This window comes from Pseudopodoces humilis, chromosome 3 (genome assembly GCF_049639895.1).
Source record: "Pseudopodoces humilis isolate 2021_Gansu_Grassland_sample_001 chromosome 3, ASM4963989v1, whole genome shotgun sequence".
In the NCBI taxonomy this organism is placed as follows: Eukaryota; Metazoa; Chordata; class Aves; order Passeriformes; family Paridae; genus Pseudopodoces; species Pseudopodoces humilis.
Genome location: NC_142202.1, coordinates 16,688,361 through 16,711,140, shown reverse-complemented (window position 1 = coordinate 16,711,140; position 22,780 = coordinate 16,688,361). Strand labels below are relative to the sequence as shown.

At 38.3% G+C, this 22,780-nt stretch overlaps 1 protein-coding gene across 7 annotated transcripts in view; it reads right to left on the bottom strand.

Moving 5' to 3' along the window:
• Positions 1-22,780, bottom strand: part of ENAH (ENAH actin regulator) — an 89,816-nt gene that overhangs the window by 24,868 nt on the left and 42,168 nt on the right. For 6 of the 7 annotated variants that reach the window (XM_014252888.2, XM_014252890.2, XM_014252892.2 and 3 more), the window contains exons 2-4: positions 20,760-20,925; positions 19,177-19,354; positions 7,919-8,003 (exon numbers count right to left, since the gene is read on the bottom strand). In XM_014252888.2, coding sequence (XP_014108363.1) covers positions 7,919-8,003; positions 19,177-19,354; positions 20,760-20,925 — 429 coding nt within the window. Of the gene's footprint in view, positions 1-4,271; positions 4,409-7,918; positions 8,004-19,176; positions 19,355-20,759; positions 20,926-22,780 lie in introns of those variants that run through there. The other variant, XM_014252891.2, reaches the window with a different exon arrangement.

Sequence of the window (22,780 nt, the reverse complement as noted above, 5' to 3'; positions counted from 1 at the left end):
GTAATTGCTGCGTTGAATGAAGAGGTCAGCTGCAGCAGATAATACATAATATTTGACAGCTGTTAGTTGTCATTTATGAACACACCAATTTCATATTTCATTCTTTGCTGGCAGAAAAGCTGTGCGTCAAAGCAGGGCATCAAATCATTCAGAAAGGTCAATATGAATAATATCCCTGTTTTGTCTGCTTAAAGATACCAAAAAAAAAGGCAAATGGGGGAGAAAAAAAAATACCACTAACATGTACTGAAAGAAGACAGCAGAAACCATCACTTGAGTCATTAAAATATAACATGGTCTTAAAACACACAAATGAGGGGAGATTTTCTGTGTCACACATGATGTTTTTTTTTCTTTTTTTGAATAATAGTTACTTGCTTGTGCTTCACTTTTCTGAAACAACAAGGTGTGGCAGAAGAGAGATACAAGGATGACACCCAGAAGGCAGCATGAAGCTTGCCAGACTATTTCTGGCTTCAAATATTGCAGTAATATTCTGCACTTATTGTTCTGAAAGTTACTGTTAAGGTATTCAGTGTAAGAAGCCAAATGTGGTTCTAAGAAAGTACTCAGAGTATGCATCTTTATTTCTATGCTTCACTAGGGGTTTCTTTATGTTTTAAAGAGAAGAAAACTAGGAATAACCACTGTACTGAAGTTCTAAAAGTAAATGTATCACATCAGCTATGATTAAAGCTGGGCTCATCAATCCAAACCAGCTGAGTTGTTCAGCCTGGAGTGTGTCAGTGTACCCAGGCTTTCGGGGCTGCCCCAAGCTCCTCTAACCCTGCCTCAACTGCGGAGCAACAAACAAGACAGCAATGTTTTGAGTTTTATTCTCAAACGCTGTTAGCCCCAGCATGTGGGCACAGATAGCATTATCTAATCCAACAGTCACTACTTACTAGAATACATCTCACATGATGCTTCTCCTCCTCCCACCACTGAGTCACTGCAACAAACAGAGCAGCTGGCTGCAGACAGGCTACACAATGTCTGGCTGAGCCACAGGCACCAGCACCAGATGCAGGCTGACCTCAGCTCCATCTGAAGCACGCTGTCCTCTACACAGAAGCAGCTACCTTCTGATCACCAGGAACTCTGGACATCAACAGAAGTAGACACAGACACAGCCAACCTACTTTATTCCTGTTGAAACTATTAACAGGGAGAAAAAGGGCTTTGACACATTATTTTGAACTTAGCTCCTAGCTTGATTTTTAATAGTTTAATCCTCTGATCATCTTCTGCACAAGTTCAGGGAAGTGTGTCTGTTATGGCCCTTCAAATTTGCAGGAACTTATCTGAGTAATCAAAATGGAGTACCAGCATTAAACTTGCTCTTCCATCTTTAATATTAAATATTTATTCACCACTCCAAAATTCAGCATTAACCACAGAGCTCACTCTCCTGTATGGTCACACAAACCTACTGAATACATATCCAGTGCCCACACATTATGTACCATGGAATGAACACACACCACCCCCTAAATTTCATAATTCATGTACAATTCTCATCTTAGAAATTTGCAATCTGTATTGACATCAAACAGGCAGCCTCCACAGAGGCTGAGAATCTTCATAAATAAAAAGTACATGGATGCACTAATAACGTAAGCTCAGCAGAAGTGATCAATATTTAACCCCTCTCCTAAGCAATCTCAGCTGCATAAACTTCACTTTGCGTTATCTAAACTAAACTCCTGCTCTAAAACTCTTACCAAGTCAGCTTTATTTTCTGTCAAATGCTTGACAGTCAGGATAGCTTCTACCTGAGCATAATGCACATGGTGTCAGAGAAACCCAGACAAGACTTAGCTTGGTACAATGACCAAGAAACAGGGACTCAGAAGATCTGCCAAGTCTGACTGTTAAAGGCCAGAGGTTTGTAAAGTGAGTTTATGTATATGCTCTGGAACTGAACTACTGGCACTCTGAACAGTGCTGTGGACCTTTGGTTCTCTAAGCAGCAGTAAGAGGTGAGACTGTTTCAAATTATGGTTGTTTTTTTTACATTTGTATCAAACACTTTACACAATGTGAAATGATAAAGGCATGTAATTGACTATATGTATCATGATTTCAAAATACTGCAAAAATCCAGGTCCTTACAGCTATATTTTCCAATGTTCAGGCAGCTTTCTCTTGATCAGTCACCATTACATGTAACACTTCCAATGTCTCTTTGATTTCCCCTGTACACTAATGTGGTCTGCAGGTTGGTGGTTTTCCCCTCTAAAAACAGGATGCCTACTGTGAACTCTCATTCTATTCTGATCATCAAAATCCGCAATATCAACCAACTCCTCCTGTTCTCCTTCATTCTCACGTGTCTCATCAGCAACAAGGACTCGATTAGTTCAGCAAAACACCAAAACAAATTTGGTTGTTACAGATCCCACTGGTGCACTGATGCCTGTTCTTGTGCTCCTCACACTTCCACAGAAATCCTCCTCTCTTCCACATTAACTAGGAAATTCCCTCTTGGTATCTGTAAAATGCTTTACCAAAACCCAGGAACAGCCTTTCTGCTTTTGCAAATACTGTCTGGGTCCAGTTTGCTGTCCTATGCTTTATCTGTTACCAAAGTCAAATTAACAGGTTTTCATTTCCTTGATCAAAAGGGATTTAAGGTTTAAGAAGAAGCTTTTATGTTATAAGCTAAAAATGCATTAGCTGGAAATAAAAAGAGCTAGGTTTTATCAGTCAGGCAAAAATAAGTAGCCAGCCACCATGATAAAGACATGAAGAGACAACTAGAAACCTGAAATGTATTAGATAGAGGAATTCTAATAGACTAAGGGATCTATTAATGTCCTTGGATCAAACCCCATTAAGCCTAACTTTCTTAATCTCTGTCTTTTCAATGTATTATCTCAAACTAACAGAACATGAACTTTCCTGGCAGAAGCTAGATCACAGAAAGACACCTGTAATAATGGAATTTTAGAAAAAAGAAGGATCTCAGCAGTAGGAAAACCTACTTTAATTGGTGACTTCCACTCAGTAGTGTATTCCACTGAGTACAACTGGAGCACAATCTCGTAAAAGGGAACCACAGTACCCAAAAATCTGGGAAAATGTAGAGCAGCTTCTAACTCCAATTTCATGTTCTGCATTAAGCAGAAAAAAAGCCACAAGAACTGAAAGATTTCAAAGACATTCTATCGATGTCATCAGAGTACTGCTTGATGGAAAAATGCTCTTCTCAGTCTTCTGAACAGATCAGTGTTACCAGCATCTACAGTTATGCTTTAACCATACAGCATCTATTACACCTATCCATGAAGCCAGGTAAGTCTCTGAAAACTACAAGTTGAAAGAAAATGAAACAGGCAAAAAAACCAAACCAAACAACCACACACAATAATGAAATGAACAAAACCAAAAAAGCCAAACCAAACAAAAAAAAAACCAACCAAACAAAAAAAGCCCCTTTTGATTCCATCTAAACCATGTCTATGCAGTTACAAACAATACAATCACATGAGTGGGACCTCTCAAACCCTAAATCAAAAAGCCAACAACTACATCATATTCACGTGTATCTCTAGAGCTGTGTGCTCAGTTATAATCTAATCAATCCATATGCCTTTTAAAGAAATCCTACCTCCTTGAAAGAAGCTGTTGGATAAACAGCACGATTTCAGAAGCAGAGGAAAACTGGAAGCTGTACATCTGGCCACTAACTAGGCAAAAGTTACAGGCTGTAGGAAATCAGTAGAAACAAGGCTACCAGGGACACACAGCCATAGGCAAACTTTCATTCCTTTAAACTGCAATAGCTACATTCATACTGAATTGCAGGATGCAAATTTTTTTCTCTTAGCATTTCTATATATGTTTTCAAAGCAGCTCAGGTGTATGTAATAATTACTAATATGCAGGGGGGGGAAATATAAAACATTTTTTAAAATAAAAAAATATTATTTTTACTGTAGTTAAAAATTAAGATTAGAAAAATTCAGAAAAAAATGGTTTTAATATGTAAAATAAGAATTTTGCCTTCGAGCCTCTTAGTGAATAACACACTGCTACATTTGACAGTCTCTGAACTTGCACTAAAACTAAGAATCCTTTCACAGGATGTTATGAAAACCACACCATATCAATACTAAATTCTAGCACAGGCACACCCTGCGTTCTCTTTAACAGTATCATCATAAACCAAACTAATCCTATAAGCAAATGAAGTATTTAATAACTACAATATCTCTTAATATTCTGCTGTTGCGTTTTGCAAACTTGAAATGTTTTCGAGTACTTACGAAAGAATTCGGTCAAGTTTTGGTCCATGACGTCCCTGAAGGACAGTAGGGGGCTTGTACGTCCTCATCATTCCTTACTATCTATACAGTTCCTCTGTTCCTGGAGCTCCTGGTCTCTTTATTTATGAAGTGGTGACCATTTTGAAGTTATTTATAAACATTAACTCATTAAATTCCCAAGTGTCATATTAGATACCAACTCAGTGACTCATATTCCTGACAATGTATTTACCACGGCTGGGAGAGAAGGTAAATTTATGTGCACGAGTAGCACACACAGGCATGCCATGAACTAATCTTGTATTTTAAAATGGTCTTTGGCCCTAGGTAACTCTGGAGTTATTAACAAATACGTATGTCAACTGAAGCTGGCTCATTATCAATCAGTGGAATTTAGAAACGCTGCCTGGCCACCATTCTGACAAAATGAAAAACAACCCACAGAATAAAATACCCCTTCAGCTCAGGGTCAATACTCCTCAGTCTTGAGGATCAAAAATGGAAGCTGGAGTGTTTTAAAGCTTGCTATTACTGTACTCAAGTGAGTGCAAGTTAAGGAAAATTACAGCTAGCTTCAAGTACTCCCTGAGAGGGAAAGCATGTGCCATTTGTTAAGGTTTCTTAAAGGACAGTAACAAAGTTATCAATTCACCAGAAAAATTACTTCATTACACCTTATGTGTAATCTTGGCTTCATAAAAAACCTCAGTGTTTCAGATGGCACATCTGGTCCTAGCAGCCTTAGAAACTGTATCACTGCACAGCAAGCAATACAAATACTTAAGTAGGAAGCTCTGCAGCAAAATAAACAAATGCTTTAGCACTTTTACCCAAAATGTAAGGGCATCTAAATCCTTTGTAAAATAAAAATCTCTGAACCAAAATAATGTACTTCTACTGGCAATGAACTAATTTCACTCTTCAATTCCCAATTTTCCCAAGATCCTGAACACTGGTTATAAAAGCAAAGGCAAACATCAGATCCGTTGAAGAGCTCTCTTTATCATGTATGTCACTCTTCACTGGTCAGTCCTTTGGCAAAATATTTCTGAAGAAATGTTTCTATTTCTGCCTAGGAAAACCCTGAAGGTCCAAACCACATAATTTAACTTTGAAATTAGTCCTTCTCTGAGCAGAGGGTTGGACTAGACCTCCACAGGGTCCCTTTTTCAACTTTTAATTTTCATGCAAGCAGATATTTTTCTCCAGCTTAGAATGATTTAAAAGAAATTTTCCTGCACTTAAATGGGTGTCAGTTACACACTACTAAATCCAGGTACACCTAAGAGGAGAGACATGAGAGCAGAACTCAAAGACAACTATTATCAAGCCACATTTTAAAGAAAATCCCCACCCAACAGACACACATTCCACAAGCCATAGACTTGGCAAAGGCTTTCTTCTGATCCATCACAAACCCCATGTTCCTTCCCACGCAGTAACATTTATTCCCATTTCTTGCATTCCCTGTAGTCTTACTGCTCCCCACAGGATTCAAGTCTGCCCACACTGCCTTTACCCTTTACTGAGATTGGAAATGTCACTTGTAGATATGTTAAAAGTAATATATACTCAAACCTTTTCTTTCCAACTATTTACTACTCTCTACATTATGGTAGTAACTCTTGTTCTTACAGTCTGAAAGCTGCAAGAAAGTTACTACAGAAGACAAGTGCTAGCTTAGAGTTCATTGAACTTTATTATAACCACATAGTTACAGGAGTAATGAGACTGAAGAAGCATTTGTGATATGTTTTAACAAAATTACGTGTTTTTCTTAAGCTTAATGACACAGCAGCAATAGTCTTTCCACGGACAATCTGTCTAGCAGCATGAGTAAACACTCACTCCAGTGCTACATCCTTTTTTCAGGGAAAAACAAAACAAACCCAGAACCAGGCTTCAAAGAGGACATTGCATTAAATGGAAACAAGTAGAGCATACTGATCAAAAAAGCCAAGCCATAAGAATGCCATCTGGTAGGATGTCCTTCACATACCAAAAATTTCAAGAGACTTCCAGAGCTCTTAATATAGGACAGCACTTTTTTCTGAGGAGATGCCAATCTACAATGCTTCTCTCAAAAGTATTTCAGCATTATAAATTTCAGATAATGCAGCCTTCTAAAGGAACAGACAGCAAATTAAAATACTAAAAGCCACTAATGTAGGACAGAAAAAAATATCAAAAGAAAAAAGGCTTTTTAAAAGTCTGTCAAAGTAAGTGACATAAAAGACTTTTATCATGACAGCAAACTTGCACATAAAAACATCAAACAGACAAATTTGTAATGAGCTTCTTCCTATTTGTTTTTAAACAAGGTAACTTTCAGATAAAGTGATTCCTGCTCAGATTTAAGAACACACAGAAGAAAAGAGAAAGACAAGTATGACCAATTTTGATGTCAACCCTTTGTTCAACATACATAGCTTGTTTATCAAGTGAATTATTCCTAAATTGGCAATCTAGTTCTGCTCACCTTTTCATGAACAAACTAAATGCTGAATAGCAAAATAGAAAAAAACTTCTAATTAGACCCAGCATGTTTAAGCATTCTTCCAGTTACCAGAAAAAGTTATTGAGTGCATTTACACCATCAGTCTGGACCACCTCCCATTTATTCAAGGCTCCTGGTTCCCTGTATCTGTCCTGCATGTTCCCAGCATCCCTTCAGGAAGGGAACAGCTAATCTCCTGGAAGTATTTTGATGGTAAAATAATCCAGGACAGCACCACAGGCAATGTGCTTGGGACAGCCCAAGGTCTTACTGTTCTCTCTTAGCCCAGTGCAGCACTGTCCTACAAGACTTTGCCACTTCATACACTCATAACCCAAACACTCACCCTACAGCACCACCCCATAGTGCCACAAAACAAAAGTGGGAATATGGCAACCACAGACTTTGTAGAAATTGGGCGCTTCATCAATACATAATGATTATTAAAAGAAATAGGAAAAAACCCCACATGTTCAAAATGCTACAGGTCTGAAAAAATATTCCACAGGGATAGAAAGGGAATGGAGCAGCTTAGCTTGGAGGAAGCACCAGCTGATCAGGGGAACACAGATCAGTCACTGAGGGCAGCACAGATATAACCAGCACTGTTCCAGCTGAAAATTAAACTGTTAAAGGCTCTATCAATTTATATACAAAAAAAGCAGAAAATTAAGGTTTTTTACTAAAGAATACGGTGTAAAGGCAAACAAGATTTCCAATAGAATGTTCTGATTTAGTACATCCACACTCAGGACCAAAACCCTGTCATTCATGATGACTCAACTCTCTGCTTCTAAAACTTCCTCTCTTGCTTGCTGCTTTTTTCAGTGTCAAAAACTGAACACACAACAGTCACTGGAAAATTAATTAGCCTGGTTGAAAATGACAACAGTGAGATCTCCCAAGGCTTCCCCTCTGATCTTCAACTATTTCCTGGCATGCCAATTCCAACTGCATTGTTTGATGGGCAGAGAGTATGAACAAGGGATCCAGAGACAAAGCTTTTACAGAGGGGCACTAATGAAAACTGTGCACATACAAATGCTGCCCTCATGCAGGACAGCAATTCCAAGTCCTTGACATTTATTTTCTCCTCATTAGGAGTTATCACTTCCTTGACCAGAACAGCTGTTTGCTTTTAATACCGTACCTTCTCTGGATTTCCATTTCTTCTTGTGATGGACCATTTTGTACTTGAGGGGGAAGCTGTGAATTCTGTCGAGGCAATGTAGGACCTAAGAGCAAAGACAGATCGTAAATTAATGGTTTGAATTTTTACCATGCAAAAAAAAGCACAAAATAAGGAAAAAGGCCAGCCATCACACAGCATTTTAAGAACTGCTCACTTCTGCTTTTTAAGCCAAACAAGCTCAACATAATGCAGCAAATAAAAACTGCAACCTCACGCATGTAGAATGTTACCTCACACATCTGCAGAATGAATTTATTTCACATGGATGGAAAGGTCTCACAGAAATGCAAAACAAACTTTCTATATAATGGAATTTGACAAAAGCTTTGAAAAGCACTCCAAGTTTGAATTTTTCTTAAAACAACGAACAAATACTCTTGGAGGAGCAGGAAAGGCTCAAAAAATTAAAACACTCACCTAAATAGAACACTGGAAAAGGGGGAGAAAACAGAACAAGGAAAAAAAACAAAAGAACAGGAGAAAAATAATCAGAACCATATAACCACATTGAGAGAAGGAAGATAAAGTATGCTTCTACAAGTCACACCAAAATTTACTCAGATTTCAGGTCATCAACTTGGATCAAAGACCTTTTGTGCATAGGTAAGTATTGTGTCCAAAGGAAAGGGGGCATATAAACAAATGTGCAAACTGTGAATTCTGCTTAGCATGAGAGAGGCAGAAGGGAAAGTCATGTAAAATCATCTTCAGCCTTTACTGATGGGAAATTATGAACCAAGTAACTTTCAAGTAATTGTCTGTGTGAGACCTGTATTCTAGAAACAAAAAAAAAGCTTTACCATTTTAATCACAAATGTATTTACAGCACAAAACTGTGTGAAAAAAAGTGAAGGATGAAGTGTGGAATGGAATACAGGAGACCATGAATGCATTGCTGCTGTCAGGCAGTATCCAGGAAATTATTTAGACTACAACTATGATCAAGATTATGGAATTTATAAGAAACAAGAATTAAAATCAATTAAAATGTCAAGTTTTGAAAATGTCCAAGAGCAAAGCAGCAATTTTTCACTGAAATTCCACCAAACTAGTTAGAGTTACAGAGTTGTAATGAGATCTTCCCTGTCTCAAACATCAAAACCCAGAATTTTTTCCTATCTGGACTTGTGGAAGTCACCCAAACCCATAAAAAGACCATGTGTGATACACTGACACATCATGGACAGGCAATTTGCTTGAGATGCAGCAAACAAGTCCCTTGTTTAAAAGCCATACAAAAAGATTAATTTCCTCAGAATGTCACAGTATTGTGTCCACTGTGATCTTTAATCATGAAAATTATAGAAGTGTACACTATCTATGTACCCTGCAATTACAAAAAGTAATGGAACTTAATTGTGGAAGATAAAAGCAGGCAGTGTACTGCAGAGGTGGTGTCTTCCTTTAGTTATTTTTCCAGCAAGTGTTAGGCCCTTATACCTAATGGCTTGTTGCTGCTTGGGATGCACTATTTTGGCTTCAAGTATCTCCAAGAGACACCCACAGGTATAAAACCTATAGTATTTTAAATGCAAAACATTGAACTGCAATGATAATTTAATTATTAATTTATCATTATGTAGAAATATCTGCCACGTGGCTCATCTGGAAAATTTTTCTGCTTTAAAACTTCCGTAAGATGCATGTCCTCCTCTCCTCTCCCCTGAGTGACAGGTGGAAAGCTTTAATGACCATTAAGCCATGACTGCAGCTCCCAGGCAGCTGGGCTATTTGCTGCACCAGGCTGCAGCCTTTCATGGGCTTTTACAAGTAGACACAATCCAGCAGCAGTTAAAGGTGCTATAAGCACCACTGCTGCTGCTTGCCATGCCCAACAGAACACCTGGAGTAAGTCACGGCTCACAACTTGAGCTGCAAACTGCAAGCAACACTAAGTATCAGGTATGTGATGAAATTCCCATCCTATTCCTCAGAAGGAAACACACTGATCTAAAAATTAATAATGAAGAACAAAAAAAAAAAAAAAAAAAAGGTTACAAGGTGTCTGTATACCAACCAGAACCACTTTGTACTAAAAATGCAGTAAAAATGAAAAGCTGAAGCTTCTACCAATTTAATCTTTAAGAGTATCTAAGTTTGTTTTTTTTGAAGAAGGTATTATCATGCTGCAGTAGCTGGATGCAGACCACCACTCTCCAACCCTTCTACCCTTAGTCCTTCTTTAGCCAACACTTCCAGAAAGAAAACACCAAGCTTCAGCTGCACTGGCTATTCCAACATACCTAGCTATGAGAAAACCTGTTCTTGCAGCCTCCAAACTTTGTTCCAGAGCACTGTCCTTCAGAAAACCACATTATCCATCAATTCTACACAAGGCAAACACGAGCAATCCAAGTCAGCTTTAAAATGGCCACCCTACTCCAGTGATGGGCTTCTTTCATAGCTATGCACACAGGAGACAGAACAAAATCACCTGCTGGCAATTAACCTCGTGGTTCCAGTACTTCTTATACATTTTTGCCACAAGGAAATGCAACCTGAGTATACCAAAGGCTCTCAAAAAAGGAAAGTTCAGCTCCCAAGTCATCCATCCTGTTTTCTTATGAAATTTCCCTCTGCAGCCACCTTGCTAACAAACATTAGAAAATTAAAGGCACATGCCAGGTGGAAAAGTGTGTTTTATCCTGGCAGGTTTATTACAGCAAGCAAAGACTACCACTTCATTGCTAAAATACAACTGCCTGGGTAGGACAGGTGGCATATTAAATAAACAGGAACTAGCTAATAAAAGCCTCTCTCAGAGGCTTTTGAACACTTCAAGATACTTCAGAAACATCAACCCCCATGAGAAATACTCAGATACCGCCTGGAAAAGAACTCTGATCCTCCTACAGGATTACTTTATCTTCAGAAGCCAATATAAGCCAAGTGAGAGATGAGGTTGAATGGTCTATTCATTCTGAGTTTTAAAGAAAACCTAACATCTCTCTTTTTCTAAAAAAGCACAGATGGTGCACTCTGCAGCACATTCTGACAGACAGAGGATATAATTTCATACTAATTTGTTCAGCAGCCATTCCAGTTTCAGTGCTTTCTGTTTTTCAGCTTATTCTCACCTTTGCATCACCCTTCCTTCTCTATGACAGTTCAGTCAACTGTGTGGTGAGAGATGGACTGGAAATCTAACACATTAAAAATCCCAGGGAAAAAAGCCTGCATTGAGCATTTCCACCAGCTAGATGACAGCCAGACCTGGTTCTTCATGCTGTCACACAGACAATTATAGTGGCATCAACATCACACATGAGAACATCAATATCAGGCTGCTGGGGACTGCTTGAACCAAACCAAGCATCCCAAACATCACCCTTTTAAACCACAACCAGAGTTACAGTTTATCAAACTCCTCAATTTTTCAGCCCTAATCGACTGGTTACCTTGTATCTCTATTCAAAAGCCAAGCCAATTGCAGTTGCACAACCCTATGAAAGCATAACTGGCAATCTGGGGAAAGAAACACATGGTTTGTCCTCCCTCAATGCCTTTTGTTCCTCTGTTGCTTTCCAGTTACCTTGTCTGTTTTGGAGTGTCACACCACACCCTACCCCACTTTTAATGCCAGCTGCATTGTATGTTATCAGTGTTGACACTGGCTGATATTGAAAATAGCACATTCCTATAGCCCTAAAAAACCCCAGGCATCAGCTGTTCAAGATTGGCACAACACATGTCCTGCAAGTCTCACACTGAGCTACAGTTTGTGCTTTCATTTGGCTGGACAGGCTTACATGGGAGCTGGTAACATAAAGATGGATGAAATGGGGTTTGGGGGGGACCAGTGGGGCAGCCAGATCACGTGAAATCTTCCTCAGAATGCCACATGCTCCAATTCAAGAAGGCAAAACCACAGAAAACATCACTCCTGTGATGTTTTTCAGAGTTATTTTCAGAGTTAAATTACTGTATTTCAGAGTACAGCAGTAAAAGACAAGCCCTAATTTCTGAATAAATCTAGAAAAGCTGGTCAACTATCACATGTAAGAATTTTAGTTTGAGGTGAAGACCTCCATTTTCTCCCCAGAGAAACAGTTTATATAAACAACTCAGTAACTAAGAATTTCCACTCATTCACTTCTCAGTATGTTAGTGCCAAAACTAAGCAGTGTTCCAATTATACAGTCTGACATCCAAATCAAAGTATGACTTTTTTTGACTGAGATATGTCTTTTACAAGTCTTTTCAAAGACTGAAAGCGGACAGCAAATTTATTTGTACATGTATATGGTATAAACATAAGGGAACCGGCTAATCACAATCTTTAGAAAATATTTTCTTTAAGGACAGTTTGAATACTTCTATTAATCAGAGCCCACACCCCAGGCAAGAGTTCAAAGATACAACAAAAAATATGTATTTTTGTTAGGGTATATAAACTTATTTTTTTAAAAAGTGTTTGACTAAACGGTAAAATGTTTTCTGAATGAATGGAAAGCAGGCTTTTCAGAGATCTGTGCAAGAAGCAATAAGAACAACAACCATGGTGAAGTATCCCTCTTTCATGTGTTTCCAGCTCCTTCTCCCACTCAGAGCCTGTCCTGCTCTAGGCCATGCCAGAACAAAGTCTGGGCTGATTTGCTAACCAGTGTTCAGCAGAACCAAAACCATGTCACTCCTCGAGCCCTGGAAGCGTGTTACAGGTTCACATGCAAGACTACGATGGCCAAAAACAAAGGCATTAACTAGTGACAAAACTTTCTCTTGTATTTCTGTTTGGGTGAATCATCTTCCAGCCAAGACTTCCCTTCAAACTTCCTCACTTACAGTTACCACTCTGGAAATACCTTCAGCTGAGTTAATTCAATCATCACTCCAAACCTGAAAGTAAACTCCTTCCACTCCAAAAGCTGTTTTAACTTGATCAAGGTAATAAAAGGCAACGAGAATAACAAAACTATGCATTAAAACGCACATGAATTTAAGTGGAGGTAAGCCTTCTATCAGTGCCAGCAGAACCCCCTATCAGTGCCAGCAGTGCCCTGGAAGGCAGGCACTGATAACCTGGGAGCCAGGCTTGGCTCAGCACCAGTGTGCTGGGGGACCTCAGCAGCTTCCAGCTTCCCTCTGCCACCCTTTCATGCTGGGGGACACAAAGCTTCACCAGCAGGCAACTACTGCTGCATAAGGAGACTACAGTATCACAAACTTAAAGGAGCGAGTACTGAAGTTAAATATCTCAATACTATCTACTGTGGGATATTTATAGCTTCTCCTCCACCCTTAGCCCTGTCAAAATTTGTTTAAACAGCAATGTTATAGGTGATGACTGTCACTATTGGTAGATATTGTATAATACTACAGAAATGAGCCTAACCAAGGTATATTTCACAACTATCTTCATGACTTCTATGAAAACACCCTGCTCCCAAAAGGCAGATTTAATCTATCTACAACTTCTACTGATATAATTTTTAAAGACAACACTATAAACCCTTAACAGTAAAATATGCTGATATTCCTCTATGTTTAGTAAACAAAATTTTATCCATAAATTAATGTACTTCTATTTATATTTGCCATTCAGTTTAGACCAGCTACCAGATTTTAATTAAATTCTTCACCTAAAACCTAATGCTTTCACACAATACACCACTAATTCTGAAGAACTAAAAAAAAAAAAAAAAAACCAGAAAACTAGAAACACCATACAGGCAACCCTTAAAGGTCTGTATAACTCTGAAAACTTAGCAACCCTCCCTTCATTTCCAAGCACCACAACTAACACTTATGATGCTTTCAATAATCTTATGTGCAATTACAATGAAGAGGAAGTACTCTGTCCAATGAACAGGTAGAACTTCCTGTAAGGTCAACATTTTGGTGCATAAATCAGGATTACATAATCAGTATTAGCTATTATAAACAAGTAGTAACGACCCAAAAAATTTTTTAATCAATCCCACATTTAAAAGGAAGGGGAAAATCTTGCTAGCAAGACCAGAGATATTATCCAACTTTTGACAGCACAGGTAATAAAAATACCATCATGTTACTCCTGTTCTGACAGGGAGTGCTGACAGCCTGTTCCAGAGGCTTGCTAAGAGTGCAGGTATAGCATAATTACTTCATTGCTGTAGAATTTTTCTTCTCCCAAAACAAGTTTTAGCATGACATGAACCAAAACAGTACAAAGAAAAGCACCCCCCAAGCTCCACATATACTTATCTTATTTCAGTCTTCTGTAGTCTCTCTATATATTCTAATTAGGCAACCCCAATTTTTGTTTCAGTTTGCATTTCCCAAAGATATTAAATTATTCAATCCATGATTTGACTGCATTCCCCTATCAGCAAGGATTTAATTACCTATCTCTGCTGGAAGAGAAAGGACTGCACATCAATATACAGCTGTGAATAAAGATTTGTATATTTAATAACTGGACAACCTAACTTCTAGAGTTACTCATTCAAGAGGAATTCAAAAACCTTGAACCACAGGGGCTTTTTCCCCTCCAGGGTCAGAAGAACAAAATAATGACACCTTGGAAACAAAAAAACCCCTCTGTTTCCTAAGTTTTTCTCTGAATTAAACTGTGGTCTAAGGCAATACCAGACCAGATTCACTGAAGCTCTTCCTGACCTTGCCTTCATATCCAGAACATTCCAAATTCTCTTCAAGAACCAAAATATAACTATTACAAATTAGTACAAAAAGATCTCACATCTATGTAATTCTATTAGAAAGAATTAAAATAGACTTATTTACTGTTGTGACATCCTTCCTTCAGTTCTTTTGCCGCTTTCATCTTCTGCAACAAACAACTCCGAGGACCTCCTCAGATGTAAATTACACATCTATAAACCTCACACTTGGTTTCCAGTTCTCTTAGCAAGGCTTTCCTGAGGCTGAAGATAGATGCCACACAAAGCAACACCGATTCCAGCTGAACTAGAAGGTGCCTTTTGCAGCAAAACTGAGTATGATACTCCTTTGTTCCTCCCAACACAAGCTTCCCTTACATGACCTTATTCCTTCAAAGAAATAATCCATTGTCTCACGTATCAGAGAATTCTCAGCCGTCTAATTTCCTTTCATTGAAGCTTTTCTCTTATTCCAGAGCCACTTTGATTGCAACAATGAGCCCTACTTAATGCAGATATGAAAATTTTCTTTGTAATGCAATGTAAAACCTTTGCAGCGAGCTGTCATCTCCAGACAAGACCAATTACTGAATAACACTGCACACAGCCTTAGAGCCAGAAACCCCCCTCATCTGACCTCTTATTAAACTTGATGACATGCACTTGTCATTTGATGAAGGTGTCACTTCTGACCACAGTGAACAGTTATTTAACGTAACAAGCGCTAAGTCTTTCAAAATTTTCCCAAATGAGTGCCAGAAAAAAACCTTGGTTCCCTTTCAATGCATTTCTGAAACAATGTGGGGCAGGAATCTGCAGTATTTAATTCTTTAAAATTCCAGGACAAAGTCCTGTGTTGTCCCTTCTCTTCTGGATTTGCAGGTTGCCTATAATCTGCCCAACCAGCTAGCAGGAAAATAGGGTTTGCTAATGCAATCATTCAAACCAGAACGGAGCTAAAACACTTTGACATTTAAATAAATAAACAGGGTTCAACCATTTGAGAAGTTAGGACATTCATTTTATCAGTCCTATAATTCAGGGGGAAGATAAAATCCTAAATCTGCAGCAGATTTGCAGCAGTTTCACTGATAAAGCAGCCATTGCTTCTGAGTCCTTTGAGACAAACCTGCACTGTTTTTTTAGCAGAAAGCTGCCACTTGCAGTAAAGCCTTTACTCTTAACTTCAGAGATTTTTACTCTGCATTCTGAACTCATCAGAAGGACAAAGAGCCCGTCCCTGTGAGCTCAGCGGTGCCTCGACTCCAGCAGATCCACTAGAGGGAGATCCTAAATTAAACAACCTCCAATTTTGCCAGCAGCCAGTAGAACAGCTGAGGATGCCAACTAAAAGATCAATGACATTTTTCAAATATATGCAAGAGAAGGAGACCATGATTTAATTTTATTTTAAAATAAGTGCAAGAGAGCCATATCCAACAGCTGACTTGCAAACCAAAAGGATGTACACAACTTAATCTTTAATATCCCTCAGAAGTCATTTAAGACTTCTATAAACCCTTGCTTAAAATTTAAAATTCATCTACAGCTTTATGAATTTCTGAATAGTATGCTCAGCTAACATTAAAACTGCTTTCCTTTTATGAATAAAATACAACGTAAAATAAGCAAGCTGATAAAATAAATTGCCAAAATGAGAAGGCACAGCAGAAAATAAGGATACTGCAAGAATCTAACCTTAACTGGATTTAATTCTAGAATAAAAGGGAAGCTATCTATGTAGGATTCCTTTATTTTATTTGAATTGAAGATTCTAGATGCCATTTTGGATACAGTAGAAAACAAAGGAATTTATTTAAACTAGTAGAGACAAGTTGTCATCTTCAAGTACAGATTTTTGAAGCAGTATCAGCAAAATACCAACGAGGGTTGCATGTGTTGGACATTTTTAAAAGCCAAGCAGATACAATGAAAGAAACAAAACTAACCACATATAATGTATTGATCATCACATATCAGTGTAAGTTTATTTTATGACACATACCCTCCCAACACCTTTCCAGAAAGAGTAATTGGTTTATAAAAGGGAGGCAGTTGCAATCCATTTCCTAAAATGAAGAGCAAATATTAAGAGCCTCAGAGCCAGTGACCCGTCTAAGTAAATATTCATCTATTTCAGAGATGCTGGGGGCGGGAAGAACCCTAACACCAAGGATTCATTTCTAGCTGCACTTTTGGGAAATTATACCAATCACAGAGAAACAAAATTTACTGAATTTTGAGCAAGGAGCATAATTAGTTTGCTTCTAAACTGCAAGCAACTTAGCAACCTATTTCCATTATTGAAGCAGCATGTTCAGAAAGATACTTGATCTTTTTTTACTTCTTACACTGATACAGGTCAGAAAAGTAACATCTAGATCATTGACAATATTACCAGCTGATAAACTTAGGAGCACTTGTTGACAGTACTCTAACACAGAAACATTATGACCATTTATCTTTAAACATTGGAAGTGATATGAGGCTGAGAGAGCAATTCCGTGTGCCTTATTAGGAATATTTTTTTTTTTTTAAAGCACCAGTGCAAAACCACAACTGCTGAAACAACGCTGATAATGTTAAGGTTTGGTTTTATTTCATCTTGATGGAAGCTAGGGCACCTATCTGTCTGTGACACAGGTGACAGCTGATCTTAAACCACTACAGCCCTTGGCTGACAGGAGCCAGGGAAAAACAATTATCTCCTGTGCTCACCATTAGCTTGTGATGCAGCTAATTAATGCATTTTGACTTGTGCCTGCTGCTACCAAATCAAGTTCGCAAGAAGGAGAAACAAAGTGACCACCCTGAATTCAAAAAACTTAAAGGTTACACCCAGGCACTTTCAAACTTGTCATAGTTACAAAGCTTAATTCATTTCCACCTCAAAATTGTTGAGAACAAACCAGAGGACAACAACACTGTAGTCAGCACCCAGGCTGTGATAAATCATATACAGTTATGAAATTTAACAATAGTAAAATTTTAGTATTATCCAAGTCTTTACAAACTTAAGTGGCATCTCTGTTTAGTAAAGTTTCTACTACTAAACAATATAACGATGCAGCAGCCCACGAACACCTTGCATAAAGTAGCAAGAGAAAGAGTCATTAGACAAATTACAAGCCAGAAAATACAAAAAAGGACACATTGTCTAACTAAAAAATAAGCAATGCCATCCCTGCCTGTCATTTCAGCCTCTCTAGCAGCACAGGTTTAGCGTTATGAGGAGTTAAACTGAGTTACGAAGGTATGGATATGCATATATACACACTGAAATACATAAATTCTTCAAGTACAGGTAATGGGAAAGAACTTAAACCCTTCAAACCTGTGGTAATTCCCATTAATCAGGCCTTTTCATCAGAAGGGTACAAACCAACACTTCACGTGTTCCCAAATGTTGGTTGGGAGACAGGAGATGAACAGTCAGAATACATGAAAAGTTTACACCTGAGTAACCCTTAGGGAAAGCAGAACTGAGGAATTTAGAAGAGAAAACACCCAGCTGAGAGGTAGGAGACTGGGAATCACAACTGGGTTATTTTAGCAGGCAAAAAGAAAACTCCTAACTCGAGCTATCAACATTTCTATTTTGGCCTTCTAGGTTGCATAACAGTGTAAGCACTGCAGAATGTACCATCCACAGTCTAGACAGCTTAGTTTCAAAAGGTAAGTCTTGAAATGACTACCAAAATAAAAACCAACTTGATAAAACCACCTTTTTTGCTGTAGTTGAGACAGCCCTAGTATAGTTATCTACAGCCTCTCTTCTACACAGGAGAAAGAAAACTGGCACACAAGTACTATCTCTTGTTACATGGGCAATCTTTAAAGTTTAATGAGGACAAAAGAATTCTATTTGGTTACAAGAACACAAAAGACTCTTAGTCTTTTAAAAGAAACTCCCTCTGTGTGTGTCACAGTGTTACACTGATCATTTTGCTGTGGAGCTTACCTAGAATATGTTATAGGTATCAGCAGAAGACTGAAAGCCAGGCATTTTTCCACCACTGTTTTATAAACCTATGTCACCCTGGTCTTCAAACAAATGAAATTACAGACCAGGTGTTCAAATAGTATGTGCTCATCTGAATGTTAACCCTGGATTCAAGGTCTCTGAGCTAGAAAACTCTGTATGTAAGAACTGCCAGAGAAGATTACGATTACCTGAATTCCAAAGTTTGGAAGGAAAAAACTTCACATTTTTATAATAAACCAGTAATCAGTGAAAAGCAAAAATACCAACACACAGTAGGAACCTGGATGTCTCTAGAAATCCTGAAAAGTATCCTTGTTACAAGGTACATGCTTCTTGGGCAGGTCTTTTTGTTTTGCTTCCTTAAAAAAAAGGGAAAGCCAGCAGTTTCTGTATCTAATACAGAAACATAAAAATTGATTTGCTTGCTAGAAAGTGCAATTACAGGGACATCAGTCGAGTTGAGAAGCACTGTTAAGAAATAGTCATTAGTTAGACAAAACACCCAGATAATTAAAACACCTAGAAGCTTAATCATGATTAGAAACCAGACTTACAGACTTTCATGCATAAACATTTGAATTTTTCTGTATTTGAACAATCTTAGGAGAAAAAACTATTGAAGAGACTCTTACCAGCTTCCTGTGAATTTAGTACTTCTAAGGCATGCATCATGGCACTTGCGAAGACATTGGCATCTTCTTTGCTGCCAAAATTCAGACCATACACCTGCCTAGCATCACGCCACTGGTGGAAGGTCTGTGTAGCCTGATTGTACTTCAGCCCTTTTGGAATGGCACAATTTATTACCACCTATAATCATTTAAAAAAAATACATAAAATTACTTATGTTCAAAATTGCTGTTCCATCAGAAGTTTCAGCTTTGCGTAGATTTTAATTCCTCCACCACACATGTTAATTCACGACCCATAATCTTTGAAACACAAAGCTAAAAACACAACCATTTCAATTTTCAAATTCCAACCCTGCCTGTAATCAGTGATGAGAATACACAAGGGGACTAATGAGATATTTTGTATCAACTTTTGTAGCTTAAGTGTCCTCACTTCAAAAGATGCAGCGACATTTCCTGACAGCGAAGTAGTAACATCAACAGCTCTGACTTCCAGCAGCAGACTTCTTGATGCAAAATACACATCTGAAATTCAGGAACTCAATTTCCCATGAGTTTCACAGGGTATTTGTTAGGCTTCTTTTTTAACCAAGTTATCACTTTCTCCCTGTGGCTGCTGCACCCCTTGGCCTGCAGGGCTTTCAGCAGCAGTTTACTGGATTTGTAGCAGGATCATAGGGTATCATCTTGCAAGATTGTTGTAGCTCACACAAAAGATGATAAATTTGAGCTATTAGGGGAACCATTTACTACAAGCCATCCACTAAGAGGATCCCATTGCACTTGGATAACTCACCTCTCACCTTTTTCTGCTGAATAATGGGAGAAAAAAACCCACATTTGGTATCAGATGAATGCACAGAGACCGTTTATTACTTGGAGTAAGTGTTTAATAACAAATCACACAGGAGATTACCAGTCTAGGCTTCAGGTGTGTGATAAATGACCAAGAACAGACCAAAAGAATTCTATGGAATGCTGGGAGGGAGGGAAACAAATATAAGAAGCTTGCCTCAAACAAAAGATTAGTTTTTTAACCCCATCCCAAGTATCATATGGCAGAGCACCTTTACAGACAGAGCACTAATTTGCCATTTAACCATGATCCAGTAATTTCATCAAGGAAATTAAGATGCAATCCCTGTTACTCCCTTCTCACTCCCTTACAGTGGTAGATGATCAGCATTACCAAGTATCAGAAGATTTTTTTGAACAAGATGATCTGGGGAAATGAGATACCATGCATCCAAGTTTGGATGAGATAGGAAGAGCTAAAAGAACTGCTGGTGTCTACACAGGCTGCAGCTCACGGAGTAGAGTGGGGGAGAAAAGCTTTCAGGTTGCCACTTTGCCTTAAAAAGAACCAGATGACTTCTGTGTACACCACTAGCCTTTATAAATAGATATCTGTAGGAAGGAATGGCAAAAGAACTATTGCCTTGGGGGTATGCAAAGTGCTTAGTTCACAGGGAAAAAGCAATAAAAGTTCTGCTACTTCAGTTAAAAAAAAATCAATTTATTTTTCATTGGTCCCATAATTTTGCTGAAGACTTAATATTCTATATTTTTATAGATTTCCTCACCTGATGATCCTGAATCTTCCTGCCCACTACTCTGAATGTGTTGTTGCCTGTGTGATGATATATGTGAACTCTGCTGAATCCAGTTGATCCACCAGCTGGTACCCATTTCTTATTGGCATCGTCGTAGACCATTACAGCAGCTCGTGCTTGGCAGATACTCTGTTCACTGTTAATATACAAAGTGGAGAGGAAAATAAAATTACTTGTGGCAAAGCATCATCTTTCTGGTTGACTTGTTGGGTTGTTTTTACTCAAAATCTTCAAGCAATACTCCTTGCAAGCTGCTGAAACCTCCACCTTTCTGAATACAAAACCACCAGGACTTTGACATTTTGCTTACATGCATTCATTCTGAAAAGCTGTGGTCCAGACAGACAGGCCTGACAACTAATAAAAGAGATCAAGAAGGTATTCACTTGTTCTTTTTGCACGTTTTTCTCCTTACAGGTTTTTTTCCCCTCCTTTTTCCTCACCACCAGCCACAAATTTTAAGTAAATGCCATAACCATACACAAAGCTTTCTGTGAAGCCCAAAGAGGAAAGATCTGGAGTTGCACTAGCTTCATACAATCTACACTTTCCCAGTGGAAACTACTTCTACAAGAAGTGAGAACTGGAAGGCTCTTGCACCTTTTAACATACAGAGAAGAAAACAAACATACAGAATAAAGTCCAGCACAAAAATTCCACTGGCTCGTAAATGAGACACATTTTGGTTTTGACACATTTTACAACAGTTGACACACAGATGTAACATTTTCTCCCTGAGAAAAGGTTCTACTGATCACCAAAAAGTACAAACTCATCAGGAGATTGCCATCAGTAGCTAATCCTGATTATGCCAGTCATCTGGAAGCTGAGCTACAGCCTGAAGTTAAAAAGGAGCATATCATGAATGTCATCATATAAGAAACACATGAAATCAGACCATACCGAAACCAGACTATTTATTAGCAGAGGAAAGGGTGATACCATGCAGGCTGTCTTTGTGGAAAATGTCCAGCAGATGCAGACAGGAAATAAAAATAGAAAGTAATGATTTCTTATCAGTAAGTCAGATTCTCTGAACATACCAGCCCAGCACATCCAACATTATAGAAAGCACATGATGCCTGCCTTGCAAGGAATGTGGCCTGCCATTTGGAAAACTGAGAAGGCTGAAGAGACATACATCCTTCATGGAAAGGAAAGGAGTATTTCTTCATCTTTTATGATAGAGGGAAAGGATGCCTCCCGTGGCCACCCATCTGTCTTGGGTTTTTTTGTGGTTTTTATTGGTTGGTTGGGGAAGGGGTGTGTGTGTTTGTTGGGCTTTTTTTTCCTCAAAGACCATGCTGAATTTCCTAGTATCTTATTCACATCTCCCAAAACATGAAAATTCTGAAGTACATCCAGCTGTTTTGTTAACTTTGAATACTGACATTTTTGAGAAAACAGACTCAATTTCTATTACACTTTCCATGGCATTCTAATAATTAGAAAAGTGCTCAACACTGGGATGCTTTTCAAGGCTCATGGAGAAGAGAGAATACTGAGACCATGTCTCTCATGCACGTGGGAGATTCATGATCAAATGAGGAAATAGGTTCTTAATTTTAAAAATGCACGTGTTCTAATCCCATCCCCTATTCAACAGCTAGATCAGAATGGGATTACAACCTCTAATTAGACCACCCTTTTTCTAGTTCCATTTAGGGATATTTAAGTCCTAATATACATAACTAAAGTGCTTCTTTTCTAAGCATATTTTATAGTTTAGAGTGGAAGGACCACATCTGAACCAGGAAGAAAGATTAAATGCAAAGAAAATAAATTTTGGTAGAACTTTTAGGCATTTCACAGTCCCATTAAATACATGCCACAGTGAAATACGGTTCCTTCACTTGAGGACAGTGCAAGAACCTACTGGATTTCTTTATTTTTAGATGTTTTGGCACACATCTTAAAGTGCAAACCTAGAAACATTCCGTACCGTTCACAAAGTACATCACAAACAGTAGTGGTTTTTCTAAAATGCTTGA